This window comes from Lygodium microphyllum, chromosome 16 (genome assembly GCF_053477565.2).
Source record: "Lygodium microphyllum isolate KBCC chromosome 16, Lygodium_microphyllum_v1.1.10, whole genome shotgun sequence".
In the NCBI taxonomy this organism is placed as follows: domain Eukaryota; kingdom Viridiplantae; phylum Streptophyta; class Polypodiopsida; order Schizaeales; family Lygodiaceae; genus Lygodium; species Lygodium microphyllum.
In genome coordinates, this window is record NC_141150.1 from 80,912,143 (window position 1) to 80,937,683 (window position 25,541).

Consider the following 25,541-nt stretch of genomic DNA (forward strand, 5'->3'; position numbering starts at 1 on the left):
ATCGCGGGCGGGCGAGGGGTGCCGGACGCGTGGCACCCCCGCGGAAAGTGAAGGGGGGGTCAGGGGCTGCCACGTGGGAGTAGCCCCCGACCTCCCCTTAATATATAGTAAGGATGGTATTGGGAAACCTCTTGTGATTCTCTGAACAAGGTAACATTAGGAGGGATGGTCTAGAAATATGAGTAGAGCTCTAAGGGATACTATTTAACACAAATCAAAGATTCTTCTTTAAATTTTGAAGGTAAAAAAAATAAATTCTGTGATTTCTGATATTATTTAATATTTAACACAAATCAAACTTCCTTATTCAGATTTTGAAGGTTTTTTAAAATTCGAAATAAAAACCTTAAACGCAGGCTTCTTCGCGCACACATGTTCGAGTCCAGGAATCCATAGCCACTGTTCCCGGAAAGCCGAAGCACCCTGTCGGACTTCTTCTCTGTTGGACACCAGTGACCAGACGCACAGAATGTGCAACGATGATGCGGATGATTCTGAGGCCTGCACAGTATGACACACACAGCCTGAAACTAGGTATCGGAGTCTTATACTGTCGATCAAACAGCTTTTAACTGAACTTCCATGGCGAAGCGCGAAACTGAAATTTTGATTTGCGTTTCAGAGGAATCTTCTCGCAATGAATGTCACAGGAAGACACAAGCTATACGTTGGATGGAGATTGCAGCAAACTAGGACGGTTTTTACTAACATTGGATCAGAAAGCAAGTGTAAAAGGTGATCTGTCGTGAATTATGCTTCTTACCAATCTCTTGCTGTTTCTAAAAATTGGAATGTCTGTCACAGGCTCAAAGACGATAGACAAAGGTTAAGATATACCTCTTGAGAATGACCTTTTACGAATGGTTTTCGGACTTAGCATGGACTAGAGAATGATTGTTCGAATCTGCTGCTTTCAAGGTGCGTTTATCTATTGATATGTTCAAAAATGGAATTTTAATGTGCAGGTTCAAAGATGAACACCTGCAGCATCGTGATAGAGAAAGGCTAAAAGAAACTCTTGAGGATATTGAACCCAAAAGGGTTTCAGAAAATACTTATGCTTGGCTTTTGAAAGAGTGCATCAGGCTCAAAGCTCTTGCAGAAGGCAAGCAGCTCCATGCACACATCAATGCCAGTGCATTGGGATCAAATATATTTCTGGCCAACACTCTGGTAGACATGTATGCAAAGTGTGGAGACCTATCACATGCATTGCAGGTGTTTGACAATATGTCTGAGCGCAACATCTTTTCTTGGAACATCATTATGGCAGCATATGCTAAGCACAGGCGAAATCAAGAAGCTTTATTTCTTTTTACCAAATTGCTCGAAGAAGGTATCGAGCCTGACACAGTAACGTTTGTGACTGCCCTAAAAGCTTGTGTGGACCTGCATGATTTAGAACAGGGTAAGCAGGTGCACAAATTAATAAGAGAAAGACAATTAGAAAATAATGTCTTTGTAGGAAACACCCTTATTGACATGTATGCCAAGTGTGGGACCATCTCTGATGCATGGGAAGTGTTTGCAATCATGCCTGAACGCAATATCGTGTCTTGGACCACAATGATCTCAGGCTACGTTGAACATTGTATGGAAAAAGAGGCACTTGACCTGTTCAAGGTTATGGATCAGAGGGGTGTGAAGCCAAATAGAGTCACATTCCTAGCCCTTCTTAAGGCTTGCTCCAACTTGGCAAATTTGGAGGAAGGCAGGAGGTTCCATAATAGGCTAAAAAGAGCACACTTCGATGCTGACATCATTGTCGGAAGTACTCTTATAGATATGTATTCTAAATGTGGGTCTCTGCAGGAGGCAATTGAAGTGTTCAAAAGTATGCCAAACCGAAATATTGTGACTTGGAATGCAATGATTGCAGGATATAGCCAGCATGGACATGGTCTGAAGGCCCTCTCACTGCTTAACAGAATGCCTTTGGAAGGAGTCCAACCAAATGAAGTTACATTTACAAGCCTCATTAAAGCATGCACGGCTATGAAGGATCTGGAGAATGGCAAACAAATTCATGAATGTTTAAAGAAAGAGGGATTTGAATCTGATCTTTATGTGGGGAGTGTTCTGATTGATATGTATGCAAAATGTGGAAGTATTGAGGATGCAGAGCAGGTTTTTGAAAGAATGCCTGTAAAAAATGTGGTCTCGTGCAATGCGATGATTGCAGGATATGCACATCATGGACACTGGCAAAAAGCACTTGCATTGTTTGAGAGAATGAAGGAAAAGGGTTTGCAACCGGATCATGTCACATTCACATCTGTTATTTCTGCGTGTAGTCATTCAGGTCTGGTTGATGAAGGGCGTGCCATCTTTCATTCCATAAGCAAAGTTTATGGCTTAAAAGCTACTGCAGAACACTATGCCAGTATGGTGGACATGCTTGGACGATGGGGCCACCTTATCGAGGCCCTTAACCTGATTCAAGGAATGGACATTCCAGCTGATGTCCCAGTCTGGATGGCATTGCTTAATGCTTGTAATCTTCATAAAGACTTGGACATAGCAAGACTTGCATTTGAGAATGTGGTCAAACTTGAACCACAAAAGTCAGGAGCTTTTGTGCTTCTTTCAAATATGTATGCTGCAGTCGGCAGGTGGGATGATGTTGAAAAGCTAAGGAAACAAATGTCGAATCAAGGGATATCGGAGAGGCTCATGGGTTAGCCATATTGAAAACCTTGCCGTCCTGAATCACACTCAAGGAGGTTCAAGATGATATGCAGAAGACTGGACTTTGTACGATGCCCACAAGCTTCTGGATAACCATGTTACCAGCCACAATCACAATGCACGTGGATGTTGAGATCCCATCCATTGCAGCCCCGTAATGTAGGTGGATGTTGAAATCCCATCTGCTGCAGCCCCATCCCCCCTGCTCTCTTCTTTGTCTATGTTGGTGCACTTATAATTGCCTTGTATTATGTGGAAGAAGGGCCAGTTAATGGTTGCTTGACTCCAATGTCACATGTTAAGGGTCCAATCCTGCAGTGCCCTAATTTTAATGGAGAAGATGATCCCCAGATGTTAATGATATGAGTCTTATTCCTTCAATGGGGAGTGCCATTTTGTCTCCAGGAATTGCTAAAAAAAATCTCCTTGTCAGAGAGCAGTAGTGGTGACAAGATGATGAAGTATATTGCCTGGAAAAACTGGGGATGGGAGTAGATTTACTTTTCTAATGGCACCCTTTGCTCTAAATGCATTGGAAGGACCATTGAGGCACAGAAGGCTCGATCTATAGTTCTGTTATTGTGCCTCTCTTGGCTTCTTCATCCCTTAAAGTGGTGAAACAGCTCCCTTGGCCTCATTCTGCTAACTTCTATCAAGAAATTCTTTTATGCTGTGCTGCAAGGACATGGCTTTTTCCTTCTTTTAAAGATTCAGATATCTGCTTAAGATTTCTTCTTAGGTTCAGGCCACACTAACTTCTTTCGGCCTTCTGGTTATGAAAGCTTGTATTATATTTGCGGTTGATGTATATCAGATGAGAAAAAGAGTGTTCAATCATACAATATGTGCAGAATAACGGACATAGCCAAGAATGGCAACATGTAAGAGATGCCTGACACGTCTACATTCTATTTCAGATAAAAAGGTCGAAAATGGCCAGTGCTCCATGTTGATAGTTAATAGTGAAGTTCAGCCACATGGTGGACTCATTCTTTAGCATTTGAGTAAGGGCCATGTCACACACAAGTAATAAGTAGACTATTCTAAAGTCTTGTAAGTAAAGTAATCTCCTTTTATAGGAAGTGGAACGTTTTAAAAAGGGTGCCACATGCAGTTTACTTTACTTGCTATACTTCCAGAAATTATAACAAGTCTGCGCATGGCATGGCCCTAATAGAACGATGAAAGTTGTCCAAGGCAAAGCTGTATTATAATGCATGGCAGATCTGTTCTTAAGGGGGGAAGTAATGTATTTGCCACTTATTGACCTGGGTCATAAAGGCTCTGGTGAAGTAATGTATTTGCCACTTATTGACCTGGGTCATAAAGGCTCTGGTGAAGGCAAGCTGGTTGGCCAATCAAAACGTGTTGGTCTGCAACTACATGGACATACAGCTGTACAAAGCTTTCAGTTGAATTTGTGTTATGGTCATACTTAGACTGGAACATAGCTCTAAGATTAAGAAGGTGCCTAATTGGTGGCAAAACAGCTTCAGGTTCCAAAGGTGATGGCTTAGTGGGCTCATATCTGTTAGGTTGTGGGTTCAAGTGTTGCTGGGTGCATTATTTGGTTGGACACTCATGTTCACATCGTGTTGTTTATGTAAGTCTAGGCTCTAGCTCACTTGAACGTATGGATGGTTCTCCTCCTTGGTAGGGTCCTCCTCCTTGGTAGGGTCGCTGAGGGAAAAGGCTCCTAATGCAATTAAGCTCTGTTGTTCATTCAGCTTGCAAGCTCCTATTTATGCATAGGAAAAATGCAGCATGCCTCTTGCTCACTCCTCCTGCTAATCTCCAGAGGTAAGGTGTTCCCCTTGTGGGCTTTTGGGTGTCTATATCTTATCTTTAAAACATTCTTAAAAAAAGCAAACAAACATCAGAAGGCTGCCTATATATGTGTTAATTGATCAAGACAACTGTCACGTCGTTTGTAGTTCTCTCAAGTACATTGAGTATGCTTTCATTACCTGTGTATCGTAAATGCTTGCCACATGCGAAGAAAATTGAGATGTCCCCATGTTGTTGCATTTGTCTTTTATGTGTCAGTTCCCTCTTGATGCTTGAATTGGCACCAAGCTGGGTTTGACACAGGTTGTAGTGATCCACGTTGCTGTGCCTCTTTATGCCTGACTGATTTTGAGAGAGAGGGCGCGTGTGTGCAACTGAAAAAAAAAGAGAGAGGGGGAGAGAGAGAGAGAGAGTGTGTGTGGTGATAGTATTGTAGTGTAAGTAGCTCAATGCTCTTCAAGTGTGAGGTTTGAACCTTGGACAAACAGGAGAAAGAGTTGGAGGGCTTGACGACCATCCCCTTGCTCTTTTGATCCAAGGGTTGAATGTAAAGACTTGATTCTGGTTGATGTGACACGTACACTTCTAAGTTAATCAAGGGTTAAATGTGAAGGCTTAAATTCAGTTGACATTTATAAAAATGACATATTGTCATGTTCCTATGGGGTAGTCTAGTGGTGAGGTCGTACGGTATCGCAGGTGTCCTGAGGTTGGAAACTTAATAATGTTGTGAGACGTTTTTAGGCTTTGGATGGATGAATAAAAATGGACATGTTTTGCAATGTCACAACCGTGGCAAATGTCTAATACAAGACATATTGACTCAGCGTGTCTCGGACTTAAATTCCTTCTTTTTGAATGAAGACAGGCTACAGGGGTAGCCTATAAACCCACATGTCTGTTCATCCCTTCTAGGAATGTGAGCAACTACATTCTCCTTCGTCCCACCTGACAGGGGTGTTCGCAGGCTTTGGCTCCTGAGTCTTCCTCCAGTGACCTCTAATGATAACAGTTTCAATTCCAACAATATCAAAAAATGTGGTAGCATGTAGCATGTGGTATTCAAGAGAGAGCCTAAATTTATATTTCAAGCGCATAGGCTTTCAAATTCTAATCTGAGAAGTGTGATAAAAAATTTATATTACATGTCTACATATCTATATATTACATAGCACATGCACACATGTGCACTTGATCTCAGATATATGATTTTATATGATTACCATTATCATAACTTGTATATGTATGTCCTATATAACTCGAAAGCTTTGCGAGATACATTTTGCTATGATAGACATTGTACGTATTGATGTAATGTGCAGAAGATATGTACGAACTTGGTCTTGGATTTATGATTTGTATAGGTATCAATGATGATATTAGTAAGTCATATACGGGTGGTCTGTTTTTTAGAAAACTATGATGCGCTATGTTTTAAGAGAAATTGTAATACTGACAACATTAGGGTAGATGCGACTGGAGAGACCCAGAAAACATTTACAGCGCACTTCAGGCTACTAAGGCCTTTCAAAAGAGCTTTATAAACAGACTTCATGAGTCCTTTTAAGTACTATCAGTACTTCCTCCTTCTATTTAGTTAGTTGCTCCCTTCTTCTGAAACAAATTCTACCAAATGGTTTCTTGTCTTGAAAGCACCAGGTTAAAACCTGATTTAATCACTACATCTGGCAACACACTCCAGAGCTCCACAAATTCTTGGTTGAAATGATCAGCTGCATGGTCTTATTCAGCCATTAATCGCCTTAATCCTTGTGATTCAGACAAAATCTGCTGCACGTCTCTTAATCCTTGTGATTCAGACAAAATCTGCTGCACGTTTCTCTTTCATGGCTGCTCTTATATCCAGAGTCTCACTTGTCCGAGATATTAGGTCGTTCCAATTACACACGGCAAGCGCTGTTCTGAAAAATTTGGCTTTAGAACGAGCGAGAGAGAGAGAGAGAGAGAGAGAGGACTACCAAAGGAACTTTTGACACTTTCCCATGTGGTAAAAAATGAGACTATTTTCTAGATACTTACAGATACTTATCAAAGTATCTAGAAAAAGTCTCAACTAGTAAAAGCGGAATACTTTACAAATTAGTAATATGGTAAAATATTCTCATACAGAAATTCCAAAAGTTATTAATTGTTGATATAGGAAAAGTTTTCTATATAAGAAAATTAGTTAGAATCACCAATATAGTAAAATATTTTAACATATTATTTAATAAAAGTTAGTTAATATTTTACTATATTACCAAATAAAAATTGATTAGTAAAATTGAGTTTATATTTTTTAGACAACTAAATAGCATAAATATGAAGTTCTAAATAGTGGCTCCAAGAATACAACAGTATGAGATCCATCGAGTACTTGCAACATCAAAACCTGTTTCTAAATCCACACGTAAAACATGGATTAGCACTCCATTATTTCATGAGATCCAAAGAACCAGTAGATCCAATCATAAGATCGCTATTCACTGAAGATCCCCAAAGGAAACAAACTACATGAACCAACCAATAGAGGGCACATTAAGGAAAGGTTTCATCCATCCCTCCAAAAGCTCGCAGGTAGCTAAGCCCCTCTTGGTCGAGGGAAAATATCGATTCTATGTGGACTACAAGCTACTCAATAAAGTGACAATCAAGGATGTGCATCCTCAACTTATGATAGATGATCTCTTTGATCAACTTGGGCAGCCAATATATATTACATTCATTGGCATGGCTTCCACCTATTAGTAGATACCTTTAAAGACCTTTGGATTAATTGATGCCATTTGGATTAACTTTGAGCACTTTCCAATGCATAGGCAACAAAATTTTCCATGACTTGCTCAAAAAGAAAGTCTTAATTAGATACCTTTATGCTAGATTCACACCAAGACTTGTAATGAGCATCTTTATGTACTTTGGGAAGTTCTCCATCATCTTTAAGAAAATAATTTGTCAATCCAATTCAAAAACATAAGTGGACCAAAACATCATCAAAATTTTTAGGCTATATAATTTTTAATACAAGAGTCTAAATAGATCCAAAAAAGTACTAGCAATCCAAGAGTATCCCATGTATGTTAGTCAAGCAAATGCAACAATTTCTTGGATTGGTTGCAAGTGCCACTACTCATGTCACCACCATCACAAACCCTTTAAAAACCTTGTTGAAGAAAGGAAACAAATATAAATGGAGAGAAGAGTGCCACACATCATTTGTAAAAGAGTGGGGATAGATGGGTAGGACATAGGGTTAGCATGGGAATACTCGGTTACATTGATGGGGTATTTAAGGTGTTGAGAGACTAAATAAGGGCATCATTTATTATCAATAATCAAGTCTCTTTTTACCCTTCCTTTCAGCTTTCATGGCTTCCCTTCTCTTTCTCTCCCTTTTCTTGTCTTTCTCTCACTTTTTTTCCATCTTTCTCTCTCCTCTTTGCAATCTGTCCTTTCTCTCCCTCTCTCTCCTAGGTCTCCTTCATTACAGTTGGTATTAGAGCCTCAATCTTTCGTCCCTTCTTCCTTCTCTTTCCTGATATCTAGTTACATTTTACAAAAAAAAAACCCTAGTTCAGATAGGTATAGTAGGGATGAGCTATAAGGAGTAGTTATGGAGTACCATAGGGTACTGGCAATCCTTCTTGGAGATCTCACAAGAGCCATGGCCAAGTTGGAGGTACTTGGGTCAAATTTAGCAGCTCGTCACCAACTTTAAGGTAAAATTTTAGGGGTTCTTGGGTGAAGAAGATTCATAGGACTGGGAGAGAGTTTTGGCTATAGTTACTTTTCCAAAAGAGTGTTCTTCTTCATTCTTGAGAGCTTCTAGGGATTCTCAGCGAGAAACCTCCATCTATCTTTTTGTTCTTTACTCTCCCTAGACCAAAGACGCTACAAGAGCCTTCCTCAGCTATTCTAGAGCATTTTAAGTACCATCACCAAGTACTGCAGCCTAGTAGGAGGTAGAAGGAAGGAAGTCAAGTGGAGTTCTACATGTTCTCAGTGGTAGAGGAAGAGGATCTTGTTGCTATTGAGAAGTGAGAGAAGAGGGCTTTCTATTGGGCCAACAAGTACATCCTTGCACCGTGACTTTGCAATTTGACATCCACAGAGATCTCATAAATTCATAACAATGTAAACCAAACAACAAAGCTGCATCTCCAAAAGGGTTGTCTCTAATTTCAAGTAATTGGTGTGCCCATGCTGATCCTTGGGTTTTTGCACTACTTATCCCTCATTGGAAAAGCTCAGAATGAGATGCATGACTATGTCCACTATCAAGGATTGCAACCCATTGAACAACTTTCAGAGTTTAACCTTGATTATGTGCAAAGGTTTCAGCTCGGATGGAATCGCATTTATTGTGAGAAGTTGCAATACTTGCAATGCCTTGATTTGCTTGAGAATAAAGTGGATGATTTGTTTGGCTCATTTGTAACCCAATTCCAAGTGGCATGTACTTCTCTTGTATCCCCAAATCTTGAAATTGTTCAGGATAAGGTGGAATTTTGGACTTTGGAACAGCTTGTGACCAGGTGCATGAACTTGAAAAGCTTGAAACTGAACATGTCTTTATCATTGGAGCTATTGTAGGAGTTACTTTTTAGAGCTCTCCAGTTATGTGAACTTGGAATAGAGGACGAACATGCAAGAAACATTGTTGATTCAAGACAATAATGGGTGGTCAGTTCATAGCAAGGTTGTTACTCAATATCTCAAGGATAGGTTGAAGCATTAGATACTAGGAAGAACATAAACTGCAATTGAACTTGGAATCAATGCTGATTAGGCAAGAAACTTAAAGAAGTAGTACAAATGTTTTCTCTAGGCTCTGGGGTTGGGGAGAAAGGGTTATTTACAAGTGGAGCAAGATGGATATTATTGTGATATGCATGTGTTAGCTAGCCAAAGACTAATGAAGGCCGTCTTTTGAACTTGGATGACTTGGAAGTATTGGAGGAGCCTTTGTATCTCAAGCTATTCATTAAGCCTTCTCTATACTCCCAAATACATAAGGCTATCTCATGCATGAAGGGTGACTTGCAGTTCTAGGAACTGTCCTTTCAGTGCCACTGTAAGATCCTATTGTTGAGAAATAACAAATGATGTATGCTCCAGGAAGAGATGTAGATGTCCTGAATCCCATATGCACAATGAGGAGAGTGGAACAACCCAACTTCTATAAAGCATTGTACTTGACAATGGAATGAATACAGTATCATGATGATTTGTACTTTCACTTAGTGTCATTGTCATTGTCAGTCCATTACACAAGATTGTCTTTATGAGTCCAAGCTTCCTTCTTGGAACCTAATTCACTTGTGTAATAGTTAATCTCTCTTTGTCTATGTCAACACATGAGTCTTGTCTTCATCTTCCATCCTCCATAGCTCTTGCCATGCTCTAGATCCGCATTTGTAACATGGTATCAGAGCTCAGTCGGGCATGGCACTACTCCTCCAGCTTTGTTTCACTCTCATCTAGCTTAGCTTGAGCTCAATCCACCTCAAGTCTAGAACCCCATCTCCTACTCCTTCTTCTCATTGCTTTGCTTGGCAGCCATAGCCAGAACAAGACTTGTAGCACTTGTATCTCTCTCTACAAGCATTCCCTCTTCACGCCTTCTTTTGGAGTTCCCTCCCTCAACTCCATGCACCTCTTCCTAGAACGTCACGGTAAGACATTGCGCGCCCTAGCAATCAGCATTGTAGAAATTGCAGCTCGTTGCTAGAATCACGACAGCAGATTGTCGTATAGTCGAATCTCTCCGTGCGCGTTGCTGGATGCCCTTTAACCATAGCGCTTTGGAATCTTGGGTCATAAGCTTCTTCCTCATCAAACGATTCATCATGTAAGTGCGTCTACAAGCTGTCTCAAGTGGAAAACCAGTTGCCTGCCTGATTAACCCTAATTCCACCATAGCCACTTCAACTACAAGCTTATTTCTCATCTCACTCTCTCACTGTTTGCACTACACTGAGGCTACTACCACTCAGATTTACTCAACTTCCAGCAAGGGCAATCTCCAAGAATAAGATTTGGAAGTTCAAGCATCAACTATCAAAGTTCAACATCAAACTTCCACTACATAGTATCTCTTGATACTAGCTAGTGTTGTTTAACACTACTATTACTCGTGTCTCTTGACACATTGAGGAACAACTCCTTTGCAGTTGAATTTCTACTAATAAAGAATGGTAGAGCTTGAACATATAGCTAAATTCAATGGTGAAGACTTTCATGCATGGAAGGAGAAGACTATGTACCACCTTATGCGAAAGGACTTGTGGGACATGTTTGAAGATGATGCAGATAGCAAGAAGGAAGATGATGAGGATGTGTTTGTTGAAGAAGACCGGCTCAAGACAAAGGAGTGGAAAAAGATGAACAACAAGGCTCTAGGCATCATTGGCCTAGGGACTAAGTGATGATGTGCTACAACATATCTTTGACATCAGAGATGTTAGAACTACTTGGGAGGAACTTGACAGGATGTTTGGTATCCAAGCAAAGAATTCAAAGGTAAAATTACTCATGAAGTTTTATAAACTAGATATAAAAGATAGTGCTTCCATGACCATACACATTAACAAGTTCAAGGGCCTAAAAACCCAGCTTACAACTCTTAAGAAGAATATTGATAAAGATGAAGCAATAGCCATACTGCTTGCAAGTGTAAATAAGGATCCATATGAGAACCTTCTGTCCACCCTAAGTAATGTTCTTAGTCTCTCACTCAAAGACATTGAGCACTCACGACTTGATGGAGAAAAAAAATTTAAAAGCAAAGATGTAAAAGAAACCAGCTCAAGGGAAAATCTCTTATACACCAAAGGAGTTGTTGGACCTAAAGGAAGAGGTCGAGGATTCAACACTGACAACAAAAGTCGGATGACATGTCATTATTGTGGTAAGACTGGCCATATTGCCAATGAATGTTTTCACAAGAAAAGAGCACAGTAGATACAGAATGACCACCACCAAAGTCAATTCATGAATGAAGAAGAAGAAGAAGAAGAAGAAGATGCTTTCGCTACCATCAACGACTCTGACAGATTATTCTAAAAGAATTTTCATTGTATCTTTAATATGTTTTTCCCTTAGTGGATTTTCTATGTAAAAACTCCTGCCAAAGATGTAAAGTTTCAAGCTTTAACTTGACTAGGTTGCCTATGAGCTAGTCTCCCGGGCCATGTCATCATGAAGGGGGGGGCAAAAGCCAGCAAGTGTAGGAACTCATCATTTGAGGGGGGTGTGAGAAATAACAAATGATGTATGCTCCAGGAAGAGATGTCCTAGATTCCATATGCATAGTGAGGAGAGTGGAACAACCCAACTTCTATAAAGCATTGTACTTGACAATGGAATGAATACAATATCATGATGCTTTGTACTTTCACTTAGTGTCTTTGTCATTGTCAATCCATTACACAAGATTGTCTTTATGAGTCCAAGCTTCCATCTTGGAACCTAATTCACTTGTGTAACAGTTAGTCTCTCTTTGTCTATGTCAACATGAGTCTTGTCTTCATCTTCCATCCTCCATAGCTCCTACCATGCTCTAGATCCGCATTTGTAACACCTACTACAGTCTTTAGAGCAACACTAGGGCAGGAAAATGACTTTTTCTTTGTCCATATCCACCCATCCAAGCATTTAAAGGTTTGTCTTCCTTATGCATGACCTTGGCTTCTTAATATTGGATAATATTGTCCAATAGTGTGTTTTTTGATATTGGATGCAAAGGGAGAAATAGCTTGCAAATCATTTACCACAGATGTTGGAAGCAAGTTGGATATTTCAGAAAAACTGAGTGGACTCTCTGATGTATATTTCAAGTTTGGAAAAACATCTACAAGAGCAAGTCTACATCTTGACATACTACTTGAGCTACTTGGTCCAACTCTAATGGACATTTTTGTAGCAGCAAGCATGTGCAACTCAGGATTTCAAAGAGATCTACCTATTGTACCATATGTTACATTTCCAGGCGGGGGAGTCCAGGGTTGTTGACTCTAGAACATTCCAAACTCCTTGCCAAATCCCCAAGCATTTAGAGGTGTTGCAGATGCACCATTTGGAGTTTGTAACTACTTTCAAACACATTTGAAGCAAATGAAAAGCCAACAGAGAGAGAGTTGCTGCCATGAAAGCGATTTTCTATTTTGCTACTACAGGCCTTTTACAGACACAATATGGGGATAGTGAGTGTCAATTATATGTTGCTATGGAAAATTCCCTCTTGAACATGCATAGCTATAGCTACAATATAGATGCTTACTACTATAATAAACAAAATTATAGCAATCCCATAGTGATGACCAAGTATCTGACTCATTGATGTAAAGTATATGTAAGCAACAGTCTTAGATGCAGTAGCAACAACAAGTGCCAAATTCCTACTTTAAGAACTAGTGCTGAGACATGCATGCCCAAATTAGATCTTTTGAGATCAACATTTGAAGTACTCAAGATTCCCATCAATTATTTTAGGCTTCAACATGTATTTGCATCCCACACTATGGAGACAAATGAATAGATTGACAGCGTGATTTAATAGAACCATCAAATGGTGCTTGCTCTCTATTTCGACCCTAAACAACAAAACTGGGACAATATGCTATATTGCCTCTTGCATGCATATAGGACTAGCCTATATAAGAGTCCACATGACTTAGTTCTTTTCGGGCATGAGAAAAAGATCCATCCTTCCACCTGATATAATACAACTGAATCATAGCCCAAACAACAAGATGCCACATCTTGGCATATGCATTATTCAAATGCATCAACCCATGCTTCTTCACAACTCCTTGCAACATGCATACATATCTACCACTCTAGAACCTCCATCTCAAGCCATTCAACATGCCTCATACAAGTTGACATTTGCCTTAACCACATTCTCAGTGCAATATTCTCACCCTTCAAAACCACAAACGGCCTCATAGTGCACAACACTAATGAGGTGGTAGAACTCTTAACCAAACTCTTTTAAGGAAATTTGCATGTGTTGTCCTCACTATATGGCTAAACATCCTCATGACTAGGCAGTTCAGGATTGAATGTTCTCTAAATCTACATCTTATGACTAGGATGTATCTCATTATGTGGTTGATTGTAAAGATGATTGTTCCAACTCGTCTTTGTTATGGGGATCCTTGCCCTATTGCAAGCCTATAAGGTTGAAGATGGAGATGCTTCTTTTAGTATAGTGGAAAATTAGACCATTATTTGGCCCTTTGAGCATCAAAATGGCAACCATCACACAAACTTCCATGTATATAGCTAATATCAAAACATTAAGCTAATCTATGATCAAGCAACAACCAACACTAAAAAAACACTTGCCTTCAAACTTTTGGAGCATCTACCTATATACGTCACTTATTGCAAAACTATTTAGCCTCCCTAATTTAGCCCCTTTAAAATCTCTCATGCACCTAGCTCAAAATGATTGTCACCTTTAGATTATGACTCAGTATTTGCAGCCCCATTCAGGCCTTTGGCCACATACAAGGCTATTGTAGCCTTTTATGGTAGTATCTTTAGCACTCTTTTCGGTACCTTTGTTGCCTCTTATAACCTTGCACCCACACTATTCTAAAGAATTGTTGCCACCCTCACCCCCCAAAATTATCGAAAATCTTCACACCTCTCCTTCCTATCAAACAATTTTAGTAGATGGTGAAAAATAGATCCACAAGTTTCTATGGTTCAAGAAAGGCTTGATTTGATGCATATGTCTCTATTGGCATCCTTGAACTCAAACCAATATGGAGACTTGTAAACACAGACTTACTTTTCACTTGCTTATGGTCTAAATGACTACTATAATAAATACATACTAAATAGTGGGGATTTTATGTTATGCTATTCTCGCATGTTTACTCTATACTGCTCAATAGATTTTGAGTGAACTTTGAAAACTGAACATTGCTTCATACATTCCAACATTTTCTTGAAACTTGGACTATATTACCATATTCTCTTGAACATTAGTCAATCCTCCAAATTATAGTGGGGATTTTATGTTATGCTATTCTCGCATGTTTACTCTACTATAATACATACTAAATAGTGGGGATTTTATGTTATGCTATTCTCGCATGTTTATTCTATACTGCTCAATAGATTTTGAGTGAACTTTGAAAACTGAACATTGCTTCATACATTCCAACATTTTCTTGAAACTTGGACTATATTACCATATTCTCTTGAACATTAGTCCAGGCTCCAAATTATGCCCACAACTTATGCCCAATGAAGATCTTGTCCAAACAACTTCCACTCTGTCATCACAGAACCTCATTGCTTGTTGCTTAGTCTCCTAGTGATAAAGGTGTTTCCATAATATACTTGAATCGTAGTAGAACTAATAGGTGCTCCACAAACTATTGTAGGTTAGATGAGGAGTATTTGCCTAAAATATTTGTATATCAATAGCAACATGCAAAAGATTAGCCATTGGATGCCCATAAGGCTCAAAATTAGCATGGATGAACAATCAAGAGCAAATGTACTATTAAAATTTCCATTTCTTGATGGTCTTTCTTCATGGAAACTTGAAGTAGATTTGAGGGTACGTCATAATCTGCATATGGACATAGCTTCAATGGTCATGATACATACATAGCTTCGAGTGCATAGCTTGCAAGGCACCATCAGAGAGTAAAACATTTGCAAGATTCTCCTAAAAAATATTTGATTGAAGTGATGCAGAGATGCTTCGAAAACCAGATTGTTGCAAATCCTCCAAAAGTTTGTGGGACATAACCTACTACTCTTTGTTCCTGTTTGTGCACGTCTTAATGATGTATAGTTTAATTCAAATGGTATCTTTGATAATTCTAAGTTGAAGATTTGAGTAAGAATGGTGCTCAAATCTTGGCTAAACTTATTAGGTTAATCTAGGCATTGTTGCTATATTATGTATTTGTTAGTACAAAATGCTATTGTAACAGTTGATATGGATGCACACACACACACACACACACACACACACACACACACACACACACACACACACACACACACACACACACACACACACACACACACACACACACACACACACACACACACACACACACACACACACACACACACACACACACACACACACACACACACACACACACACACACACACACACACACACACACACACACACACACACACACACACACACACACACACACACACACACTCTCTCTCTCTCTCTCTCTCTCTCTCTCTCTCTCTCTCTCTCTCTCTCTCTCTCTCTCTCTCTCTCTCTCTCTCTCTCTCTCTCTCTCTCCCCACAAGCTCCCAATAAGTGGTTCAATGCATTGGATTTCCCCTCTTGATCACAAGGTATGGTGAAGCTCACAAAGCATGGACTAGATTGGTGAGGATGATGTGTAGGCAAATAAGATATACAAGGGTTGATGACACTCTTGGCCTTTTGATGACCCACAATGACTATGGAAGAAGGATCTGGTAGAGTAGAGAGATTTGCAAGGATGAGGTTCTTTACAATTTTAGTAAGGAAAATGTCACAGAATAGAGCATAGAGATATAGAGAGAACACAGATGTAGACGTAGACGCACATGCACACGTGAACACACACACACACACGCACGCATGCACGCACGCACGCACACACACACACATAGATTTGGGGGTAAAGGCGCCTCGGCCTAGTCACTCGTGTATTACTACATTAACAGTACGCACCACTGTACACTGCAGATGGCAGGCGCCCATCACCGTCACTTTATTCTTTATTCTTTTAATGATAGTTTGAATAAAGGAAGGCTCAGTCAACATTGTGATTGTTGGAGTTCCCATTTTGTCTCTCTCTCTCTCTCTCTCTTTCTTCTTGCTCTTGCTCTCCTGCCATAACTCTTCTCAAGCAAGCTTCGATCCTTCTCACCTTTCAACTAGTATCAGAGCATGGTTGCTTGAGCATTCCGACTTGGTTCGTGGCATCTTCAGCTTGCTATCAAATACCTACACTCATTGGGTCTCCTTCCCAGTAGCCATAGCCGGCTCTCTCGAGCTCTTGTCACTCCCCAGCTTCCCGAGCACCTACCGGGCCCCTTTGGGCATCCTCAGGGCATTGCATAAGAGGTATTTCTCCATTTTCTGCAAGGTTTCATGTTGGTTACATGTCTATAGGTCTGAGTAGAAGAAGAGGCCATAACCATTGTATCTTGCTGGCTCCATATATTGACATGGGCCTTTGTGGAGCACCTTAGGCTTGTTGTGTGCCTTATTTGGCACCTCCTTGATCTTCTTACCACCCTGACCAACAAAAAAATGTAAGGAGCAACCCCATATAGTCAGCGTGAATTTGTGCTAGTTTATGGCAGCCCCTGGACAACTCATCTTAGTCATTGGCAGCCTTATTTAGGCACTATACACTTGGTTTATGCTTGGCATTTGATCCCGAGCCTTTGCATTAAGCATTGATGTGATTTACTTTGGGTTTGGGACTACTATACACAGTTTATGGGCAGCCCACAACAATGCTACATTAGCATTTCATGTCTAGACCACTTTGGCATTGACATTGGTTGCCCGATTGGTCCTGAATGTTAGTGGAATGAATGCCTATGATGTGAGATGCTTTTGGGGCTGAATTTGCTCAACCATTGACTATTTTACATAGTCCATAGGCAGCCCAAAATAGGGAAGCCCCCTTTCATTACATTTTATGATTATGCTACATGGTCATTTGATGCACTGGATTATCCTCAGTTGGTGCCTATACATATGGGAAAGTATGCCTATGGTTTGCCTATGGTTTTGAGCTTGATTGAGCCACTGTTTGCTCAGTTTTTGGACATTTATTTTTATTAGAGTTCAGAAGGAAAAAAAGAGATAGAGACAAAAGACTCAGGCCCAAGGGTAGCAGACAGCTCCCTTCAGTTCATTCTCCATTATCCACACCTAGTCACTCACAAGTCAACTATATGTACTACACACACTCAAAGATAAACTGACCTAAATCTAATCATGGTTAAGTCAGTGTGACTTAACCTTATTCACTAAGGTAAGCAACTGACAGAAGACAAATGAGCTTGAGTCTCAACACTCCCCCTCAAGCTCAAGTAGGATACTTGACTCCAAGTAACTCTCTGAAATACACAAACTTATCTTTACCCAATGACTTGGTAAAGATATCTGCAACTTGGTCTTCTGTCCTCACATGGACCAAATCAATGTCACCTGCAGTCACTTTTTCCCTGATGAAGTGATAGTGTACCTCAATGTGCTTAGTCCTAGCATGATAGATAGGATTATTGGCTAGGAGCATACTACTCATGTTGTCACAATAGAGTGTGACAGGCCTGACTTCCTGCATGCCTAAATCATCAAGAGCTTCATGAGCCATGCTGCCTCACATGCAGCTAGTGCAGCACCTCTATACTCTGCCTCAGTACTAGAGAGTGCAACTGTAGGTTGCTTCTTACTGCTCCAGCTGATCATACTACTACCAAGGGAAAATGCATACCCACTAGTAGATCTCCTGTCATAGGTACTTCCTGCCCAGTCAGCATCTGTATATCCTGTAAGCTCCAAAGGCTTACCATGCTCATAGAATAGACCATAATCTGATGTAGCCTTTACATATCTCAAGATCCTCCTCACTGCATCCAAGTGTGGCTTCATAGGCTTCTGCATGAACTGACTAATCAGTCCAACTGAATAGCTAAGATCCGGTCTAGTAATGGTAAGGTAAATCAGGCTACCCACCATTTGTCTATACATAGTGACATTCTCAATCTCATGTCCAACATTTGCAAGTAGCTTAACATTTTGTTCCAATGGAGTGCTCAATGCTTTGCAATCCAACATACCATACTTGGTTAACATATCCTGTGCATACTGCTTCTGCAACAACCAAGTACCATGAGATGTAGAGATAACCTCAATCTCAAGGAAATACTTCAGATCTCCCAAATCTTTGACCTGAAATTCAGCATGTAACATTTCCTTGATCTCTCCAATTCCTGTGACATCATCACCTGTAATGATTAAGTCATCCACATAGATGACTAATACTACATAACCAGCTCTTGTCTTCTTTGTGAATAGGCTATGATCAGCCTTGCCCATAGTAAAACCAAGTTTTTGTAAGCATGCACTTATCTCAGCATTCCAAGCTCTAGGTGCTTGCTTCAGCCCATATAATGCTTTCTTCAATCTACACACATATGTAGGAAAATCTGGATGTGTATAGCCCTCGGGCTGATCCATGTATACTTCCTCAACCAAATCACCATTGAGAAAAGCATTCTTCACATCCATCTGATACATACTCCATCCTTTAGATGCTGCCAACGCAATCACTGTCCTCACGGTTGCCATTTTAGCAACAGGACTGAATGTTTCCTCATAATCAAGACCATATTGTTGTGCATACCCTTTTGCCACAAGTCTTGCCTTGTACCTTTCCAATGTGCCATCTGATTTGCATTTCACTTTGTATACCCATTTGCAACCAATAGCCATTTTTCCTTCAGGCAATTCAACCAAATCCCAAGTGTCATTTTCAGCCAATGCCGAATATTCCTCATCCATTGCCTTACACCAATGATCATCCAAAATAGCTTTAGAAAACTTTGTGGGTTCCTTGAAGCTAGTGACTTTTGCCATATATGCATAGTGTCTTACTGTGTAACCACTGTATGTAAGCCTATCCATAGGCTTCCTGACTCTTTCTGATCTCCTCAACTGAGGTGCAGTATGAGTCTCTCCTCTCTCATGAGGTGGTATATATCTATGTCTCACACCAGGAGTCACAACCGATGGAATACCAAACTCACTATCCATGCTGTCAGTACCAGGTGAATCATAACCACAAGTGAGTGGCCTTGTAGCATCATCAAGTTTTCCTTTGCCTTTATCCACATGCTGAAGTCCTCAATCTGCCTGTCCAAGGACTAACTGATGTAGTAGCATCTTTAGAAGGCCCAGAAATTTCTGCACTTTCATTAGTACCTGCATGTATATAAGGCTCGTGATAGCCATCCTCATCATTCATCACAGTGATCTTCTTCTCATGCCATGATTTCAGCTCATCAAATACCACATCTCTTGAGACCAATGTCTCATGAGTGGAAGGATTGTAGCATTTGTACGCTTTCCTATCTTGTGCATACCCAATAAAGATGGCCTTTTCTGCCTTTGGATCGAGCTTTTTCCTCTTTTCATCTGGAACATGTACATATGCCAAGCATCCAAAAACCTTAAGATGGCTGATGTATGGCTTTATCCCATAAAGCCTCTCATAAGGAGTCACCTCATGTATACCTGCTGTTGGTGTACGATTCATGACATACACTGCAGTCATTACAGCCTCTGCCCAATATGCATTTGGTAGGCTTTTCTCATTCAACATGGCTCTAGCCGATTCCATGATCACCCTGTTTTTCCTTTTGGCTACACCATTTTGTTGTGGTGTGTACCTGCATGTCAGTTGCCTTTTAATTCCATGAGCTGCCAAGAAGTGATCAAAGTCTTTAGAAACATATTCGCCACCACTATCAGATCTCAAGCATGAGATATAGCAAGCCAATTCTTTCTCCACATGTCTCTTAAAATCCTGAAAAACATCCATGACATCACTCTTGTGCTTTAGCACATACAACCATGTGTACCTACTATAGTCATCTATGAATGACACATAGTAACGTGATCCCCCAAGAGATACATTCTGTGAGGGTCCCCATACATCAGAATGTACAAGCTGTAATGGTCTAGTAGTAGTGCTTACATGTTTCATAAATGGAAGCCTTGATTGCTTTCCAAATTGACAAGACTGACATACATGTCCCAATTCCGCATGCTTGAACTTAGGAAATCCAAGTACAACTTGTTTATGCTGCATATTTTTCAACTTTTGAACATTTACATGTCCAATCCTTTTATGCCATATCTCAATGTCCCTTATTGCAGCATTTTTATGTGAGTACATAGCAGCATTCAATGCTGGAATTTTCGTATCCAATGTAAACATCCTACCATTTCTTTTGCCTTTAGCAATGAGTTTGCATCCTTGACCATACTCTTCAATGTAGCATCCATCTCTATTGAATCTAACTTGTAGATTTTGTTCAGCCATTTGTCCCACAGAAAGCAAGTTTTTGGTTATGGAGGGTACATGCAATACATCATAAAGACTCTTTTTCCTGTCACCATGCATCATCAAGGGAACAGTACCTGTATGCATAATGTCATGTTGCGTATCATCCCCTGTGCAAACATATCCATGAGCACCTTCTACCAATGTGTCAAACCACTCTCCATGAGGAGTCATGTGGTTAGACGCCCCTGAGTCTATATACCATACATCATCTGCTTTGTCGTGTACAGGCAACCCTTTCTTCACATGTTGCATTGCAAACAGCCTGTCATCCTCCTGCATACTACTAGAAGAAACATAATTACCATGTTGCTTTCCTCTTGCTCTCTGATCATTCTGCTTTTTGTAGCAATCCTTAGCTACATGTGTAGCAATCCTTAGCTACATGCCCGTATTTGCCACAATAATGGCAATCCTTATTTGCATTTGATTGCTGTCCATAACTCATTTGAGGCTGCTGCCAAGTGCCTCTTCCTCTAGGTGAATAACCTCCTTTTCCACGAGTATTTGAGGCACCTCTATTTGCTTGAGGCTGCCTATTTTGCCATCTAGTAGCTTGTTGTCCACCACAGGCTGCATATGCATTTCCAGCACCTCTTCCTCGAAAAATTGATCTTCCTCTTCCACCTCTACCCCTTTGATTTGAGTAGAAGACATTGTCCCTACTGTTTTTAGACCCACTGGAACTTGTATTAAGTCCAAGTTTCACTTCTTCATGCAAAAGAAGTGCTACAAGTTCATCAAAGTCAGGCTGCTCCTGACGCACTGAAATGAAAGTATCAAACTGCTTATATTCCTGTCTAAGTCCATGGAGGGTAGTTGCTACCAAATCATCATCCTCAACTTCAGCTCCAACTGATCCTAATTGTTCTGCAATGGATCTGATCTCACTGACATAGTCCTCAATAGACCTTCCATTCCTGGATATGTGGCTGAACTTTTGCTTCAGTTGTGTCTTTCTTGCATGAGTAACATGCCCATAATTCTTCATCAATAAGTCCCAAGCAGCTTTTGGGGAAGTACAATTTGCAATTTGCATAGCCTTTGTGTCTGACACACATAGTGACAACCAATGCAAGACCTTGCTGGCCTTTTCCAACCAAGTCCTGTGTGCCTTCAACTGATCCTGTGTTGGAGGTCTATCTTCCGGTAGCTTGGGCTCATCTTCAAGACCTGTGACTAGGTCCCAATAGCCTCTTCCAATTAAAAAATTAGGCATCCTGAATTTCCATAGAACGAAATTGTTATAGTCCAGCTTCTCACCAACTATCTGAGTGATAGTATCCTTCTCTCCTGTGTTTGCCATTTTAAAGCCTTAAGCTTTGTAAAACCAGTCAATTTTCCAAAATGCCACAGGCAATATACTTCAATAACTTGTACTGCAACCAGTTTTTAATGTAAAAATGCATGTGCTTCTGTTTCCATTCAACTGCAGTTACAATGCATCAACAACTTTGCATAAGAGAACATCAAGTACAGATATTAAAGTTTCACTTGATACATTCACTGTTGCTGCAGAATTTGTCTCCAACAAGGCTCTTACATGCATCAACAATGGGTCTGTAGCCACTGCACCTGCAGATATTACCCACTGTGGCAGATTTGCAAGTATCCGTATTTGAAGTACCAGACTGAGCACTGTTCAGCCAAGCATACATGACATGTATATTTCAAGTGTGCACTGAGAACCATGAGAAAAAAAAACTGCAATTCTTTCTTTGCTCTGCATTTCTCTATTGTGCCCTAGCACCTGTTTACAAGTGCTTTTGAATAACCCGTGAACTTGTCATATGTTTGTGTAGCAACAATGTGCTGCTTCTGCAATTCAGAGTGCTACCTCAAGTTACCTCTGTTTTAAGTTGTCAAGTCTTGCTCCTCTTGCTGTGTTTGTTATTTCAGAAGAGCTGAAAAATGTGGATCCCAGTCAATGGTAACATCAAAGGGGAAATAATAGCATCAGCCTCTATTTTGGCAACACACATGTCTTCTATTCAGATAAATACCATATCTTCAATAGCAATCTTTGTGATTTCTTTGATCTCGAGAGGCTATTGTGGTATATGTATTGTTAAAAGCCTTGATCTAAGCTTCAGCCCTGGTGCAGAGCAAACCAGTTATAAGCTCCAAGTTAAAGAGCTTCAGAACCCTTTCCTGACAGATGGGGCAATTGGGTGACTGTAAATTTTTCACCACGCTACTGCTGCCGTTAGATGCTGAGAATGAGCGAGGACCCACTCCAGAGCCTCTCTGCCAAGTCATGCTCAGAGTTGGAGATTTGGATAGATCCATTAATTTCTATGCAAAAAGCCTTTTGTATGCCACTGCTTCGGACTCGTGACAACCCAGAATAGAAGTACACAGTAGGCGCAGCAGCTCATTGTCCTTTTTTCCATCAGCAATTATATTCACCAGCAGGAAAGTTCGTGAGCAGCCATGTAGACGCCCTACAGTCAAGACATAAGCAGCGGCTTGCTGAGGGGTCCTGACCTAGAACCTAAGCTAGATGGCAGCCAGAGGCCGTTACAGTGCCCAACTATGGCGATGACGTCGTCCCAACTGGAGGAGGCCATCAAGAAGAGCCAAGACTTTCTACTGTCCCTGCAGTACCCGGAAGGCTACTGGTGGGTGGAACTGGAGAGCAACGCGTCCATAACCGCTGAGACCGTGCTCCTGTACAAGATCCTGGGCATGCAGGACAACCAATACCCCAAGGACAAGATGGAGAGGCATCTGAGGATTAAAACGACTGTATTGGAGTTGACGTACAATTATGGTGTTACTGATTATTCCAACGGCAATGCTTATGCCCAGATTGCATCACATGAAGTCAGCACCAGAACTGAGAGACCATCTCGAGATCCTGCCCCCGGACTGTCATTCATCCATAGACTCCTCTTCTTCATTTAAGCAGGTCTCACAGAGGATGGAGGCTCTGATACCATATTAGAGTTCAGAAGGAAAAAAAGAGATAGAGACAAAAGACTCAGGCCCAAGGGTAGCAGACAGCTCCCTTCAGTTCATTCTCCATTATCCACACCCAGTCACTCACAAGTCAACTATATGTACTACACACACTCAAAGATAAACTGACCTAAATCTAATCATGGTTAAGTCAGTGTGACTTAACCTTATTCACTAAGGTAAGCAACTGACAGAAGACAAATGAGCTTGAGTCTCAACAATTTTCTATTGGACTGAAGCTCATTTTCTTATGTTTGGATATGCCTATTGGATTCATGCTATATCTTGGATGTATACATTGATGTACTGACTCTTAGGGATCAACATAGAGCTTGGATTTGCTCTCGAATCATTGGTTGAGCTTGAGCTCACTTCACATAGGATTTGGATCTCCATCTTTGATGTACTTATGGCATGTACTTGGCTAATGTCTGACCGATCTTGACATGCTTGGCTTATGCCACCTATACATGCTAGTTACATTGTCTTGGAGTTGATTGCTACTGCGGCCTACTTGTGCTTGGCATTTGATCATTTGGAGATTACTTTGGCTATTTCTTGGCTTGCCAGAGTTACATTTTGGATGTACTTTATGTCTATGGATGCTATAGAGCCTATATGCTCGAGATGTCTCATTGATGCTTGATCTTGGACACTTGTCATGCACTCTTACATGCTTTGTTTGAGCTTTCTTGCTTGACATTTATGGCTTTTATGCAAGTGGGAGAGTCTTGATATGCTTGACAGACATAGAGCAGGTGGGTTTATGCTACTTGAGCATTTGGATGCTTGAGACTGGGATCTTCACTTGGATGTTGCATGGTTGATATGCCATGGTCCTCACAGATGTACTTGGGTTGATTTGGGCTTTGCACTCTCTGAGCATACACCTATTTATGTCAGGTCTTGCCAGTGTTGTGTATACTTTGCCCTATTACACAGGGGGTATGCTGGCTTATTGATGGATTCATTTGACATGCTTGGGTGTTTTCTTGACGTTCGTATGACTGTCACATGCTGATTTATGCCCGCTTGATGCTGGTTTTACTTTGACAGTCAGTGGTTGACTTGGTGCATTCATTTTGCCTATAGTTTGCTCTCATTGTACCTGGATGTAATTTATTACATCAAGCAGTTCTGCATGGACTGTGATGTATTTTTCATGCTGAATCATCCTAATTTTATGTATTTTTGGTGGTACTTGGTGGGTAGCATCATTAGCTATCGGTTTGTGGTCATTTTGCCTTGGTTTTGGTGGTATTTTGGTTGTCTACGGTAGAAAATAGTAAGCAGTTTTGAATTGTTTGCACCGTTTTGGACTATAGTATGGCATCTTCTTCCACTGACATTGCTATCTTAAACATCACTAAGCTTGATGGTACGAATTATGCCTATTGAAAGAGCCAAGTTTGGTAGGTATTGGTGTAGAAATCATAGATCAAACTACTAAGGTTGCATGGAGAGGAGCCTGAAACTATGATTGATGACGAATGGATGGAGCATGATGAGTTATGCAAGTTCTCCCCCATCTTGTCTCTCACTGAACAAGTTCATTACAATGTGGTTGAGGAAGCACAGAGTGCTTGGCAACTTTGGGATAAGATAAAAAACCTTTATGACAAGAAAATTCCAGCAAGTCAGATGTATTGGCTGAAGCAACTTATGGACTTGTGCATGAAGAAGAATATGATGATGCTTGCTCATTTGAGCGAGTTCCATGCTATTCTCAAGAACTTGACTTTACATGGCATTACCTTCAATGATGAGGTTACTCCATTGTTTTTGCTTGGGACTCTAAGTGAGTCATGGGATGTATTCTGCACTGCCTTACGTGCTCCTACTACTACTTTGAATTTGCTTGATGTAGAGAGTGCTCTTTTGCAGGAAGAGATTAATAGGAAGAACTTGGATGCCTCTTGTGTGCCACATGCTTTGAACGTTAGAGGCAAAGATGGTAATGGAAAGAAT

At 40.6% G+C, this 25,541-nt stretch overlaps 1 protein-coding gene across 2 annotated transcripts; it reads left to right on the forward strand.

Moving 5' to 3' along the window:
* The first annotated feature begins 356 nt into the window (after positions 1-356).
* On the forward strand, positions 357-3,384 carry LOC148023034 (pentatricopeptide repeat-containing protein At2g13600-like). 2 transcript variants are annotated; one of them, XM_087696035.1, is made up of 4 exons: positions 357-534; positions 623-735; positions 805-825; positions 966-3,384. In XM_087696035.1, the coding sequence occupies exons 2-4, from the start codon at positions 638-640 to the stop codon at positions 2,680-2,682; spliced, it is 1,836 nt and encodes a 611-aa protein (XP_087552161.1). In that variant the 5' UTR covers positions 357-534; positions 623-637; the 3' UTR covers positions 2,683-3,384. The 2 variants fall into 2 exon arrangements, with proteins under 2 accessions (XP_087552161.1, XP_087552162.1); XM_087696036.1 differs by lacking the exon at positions 805-825.
* Positions 3,385-25,541: the final 22,157 nt, after the last annotated feature.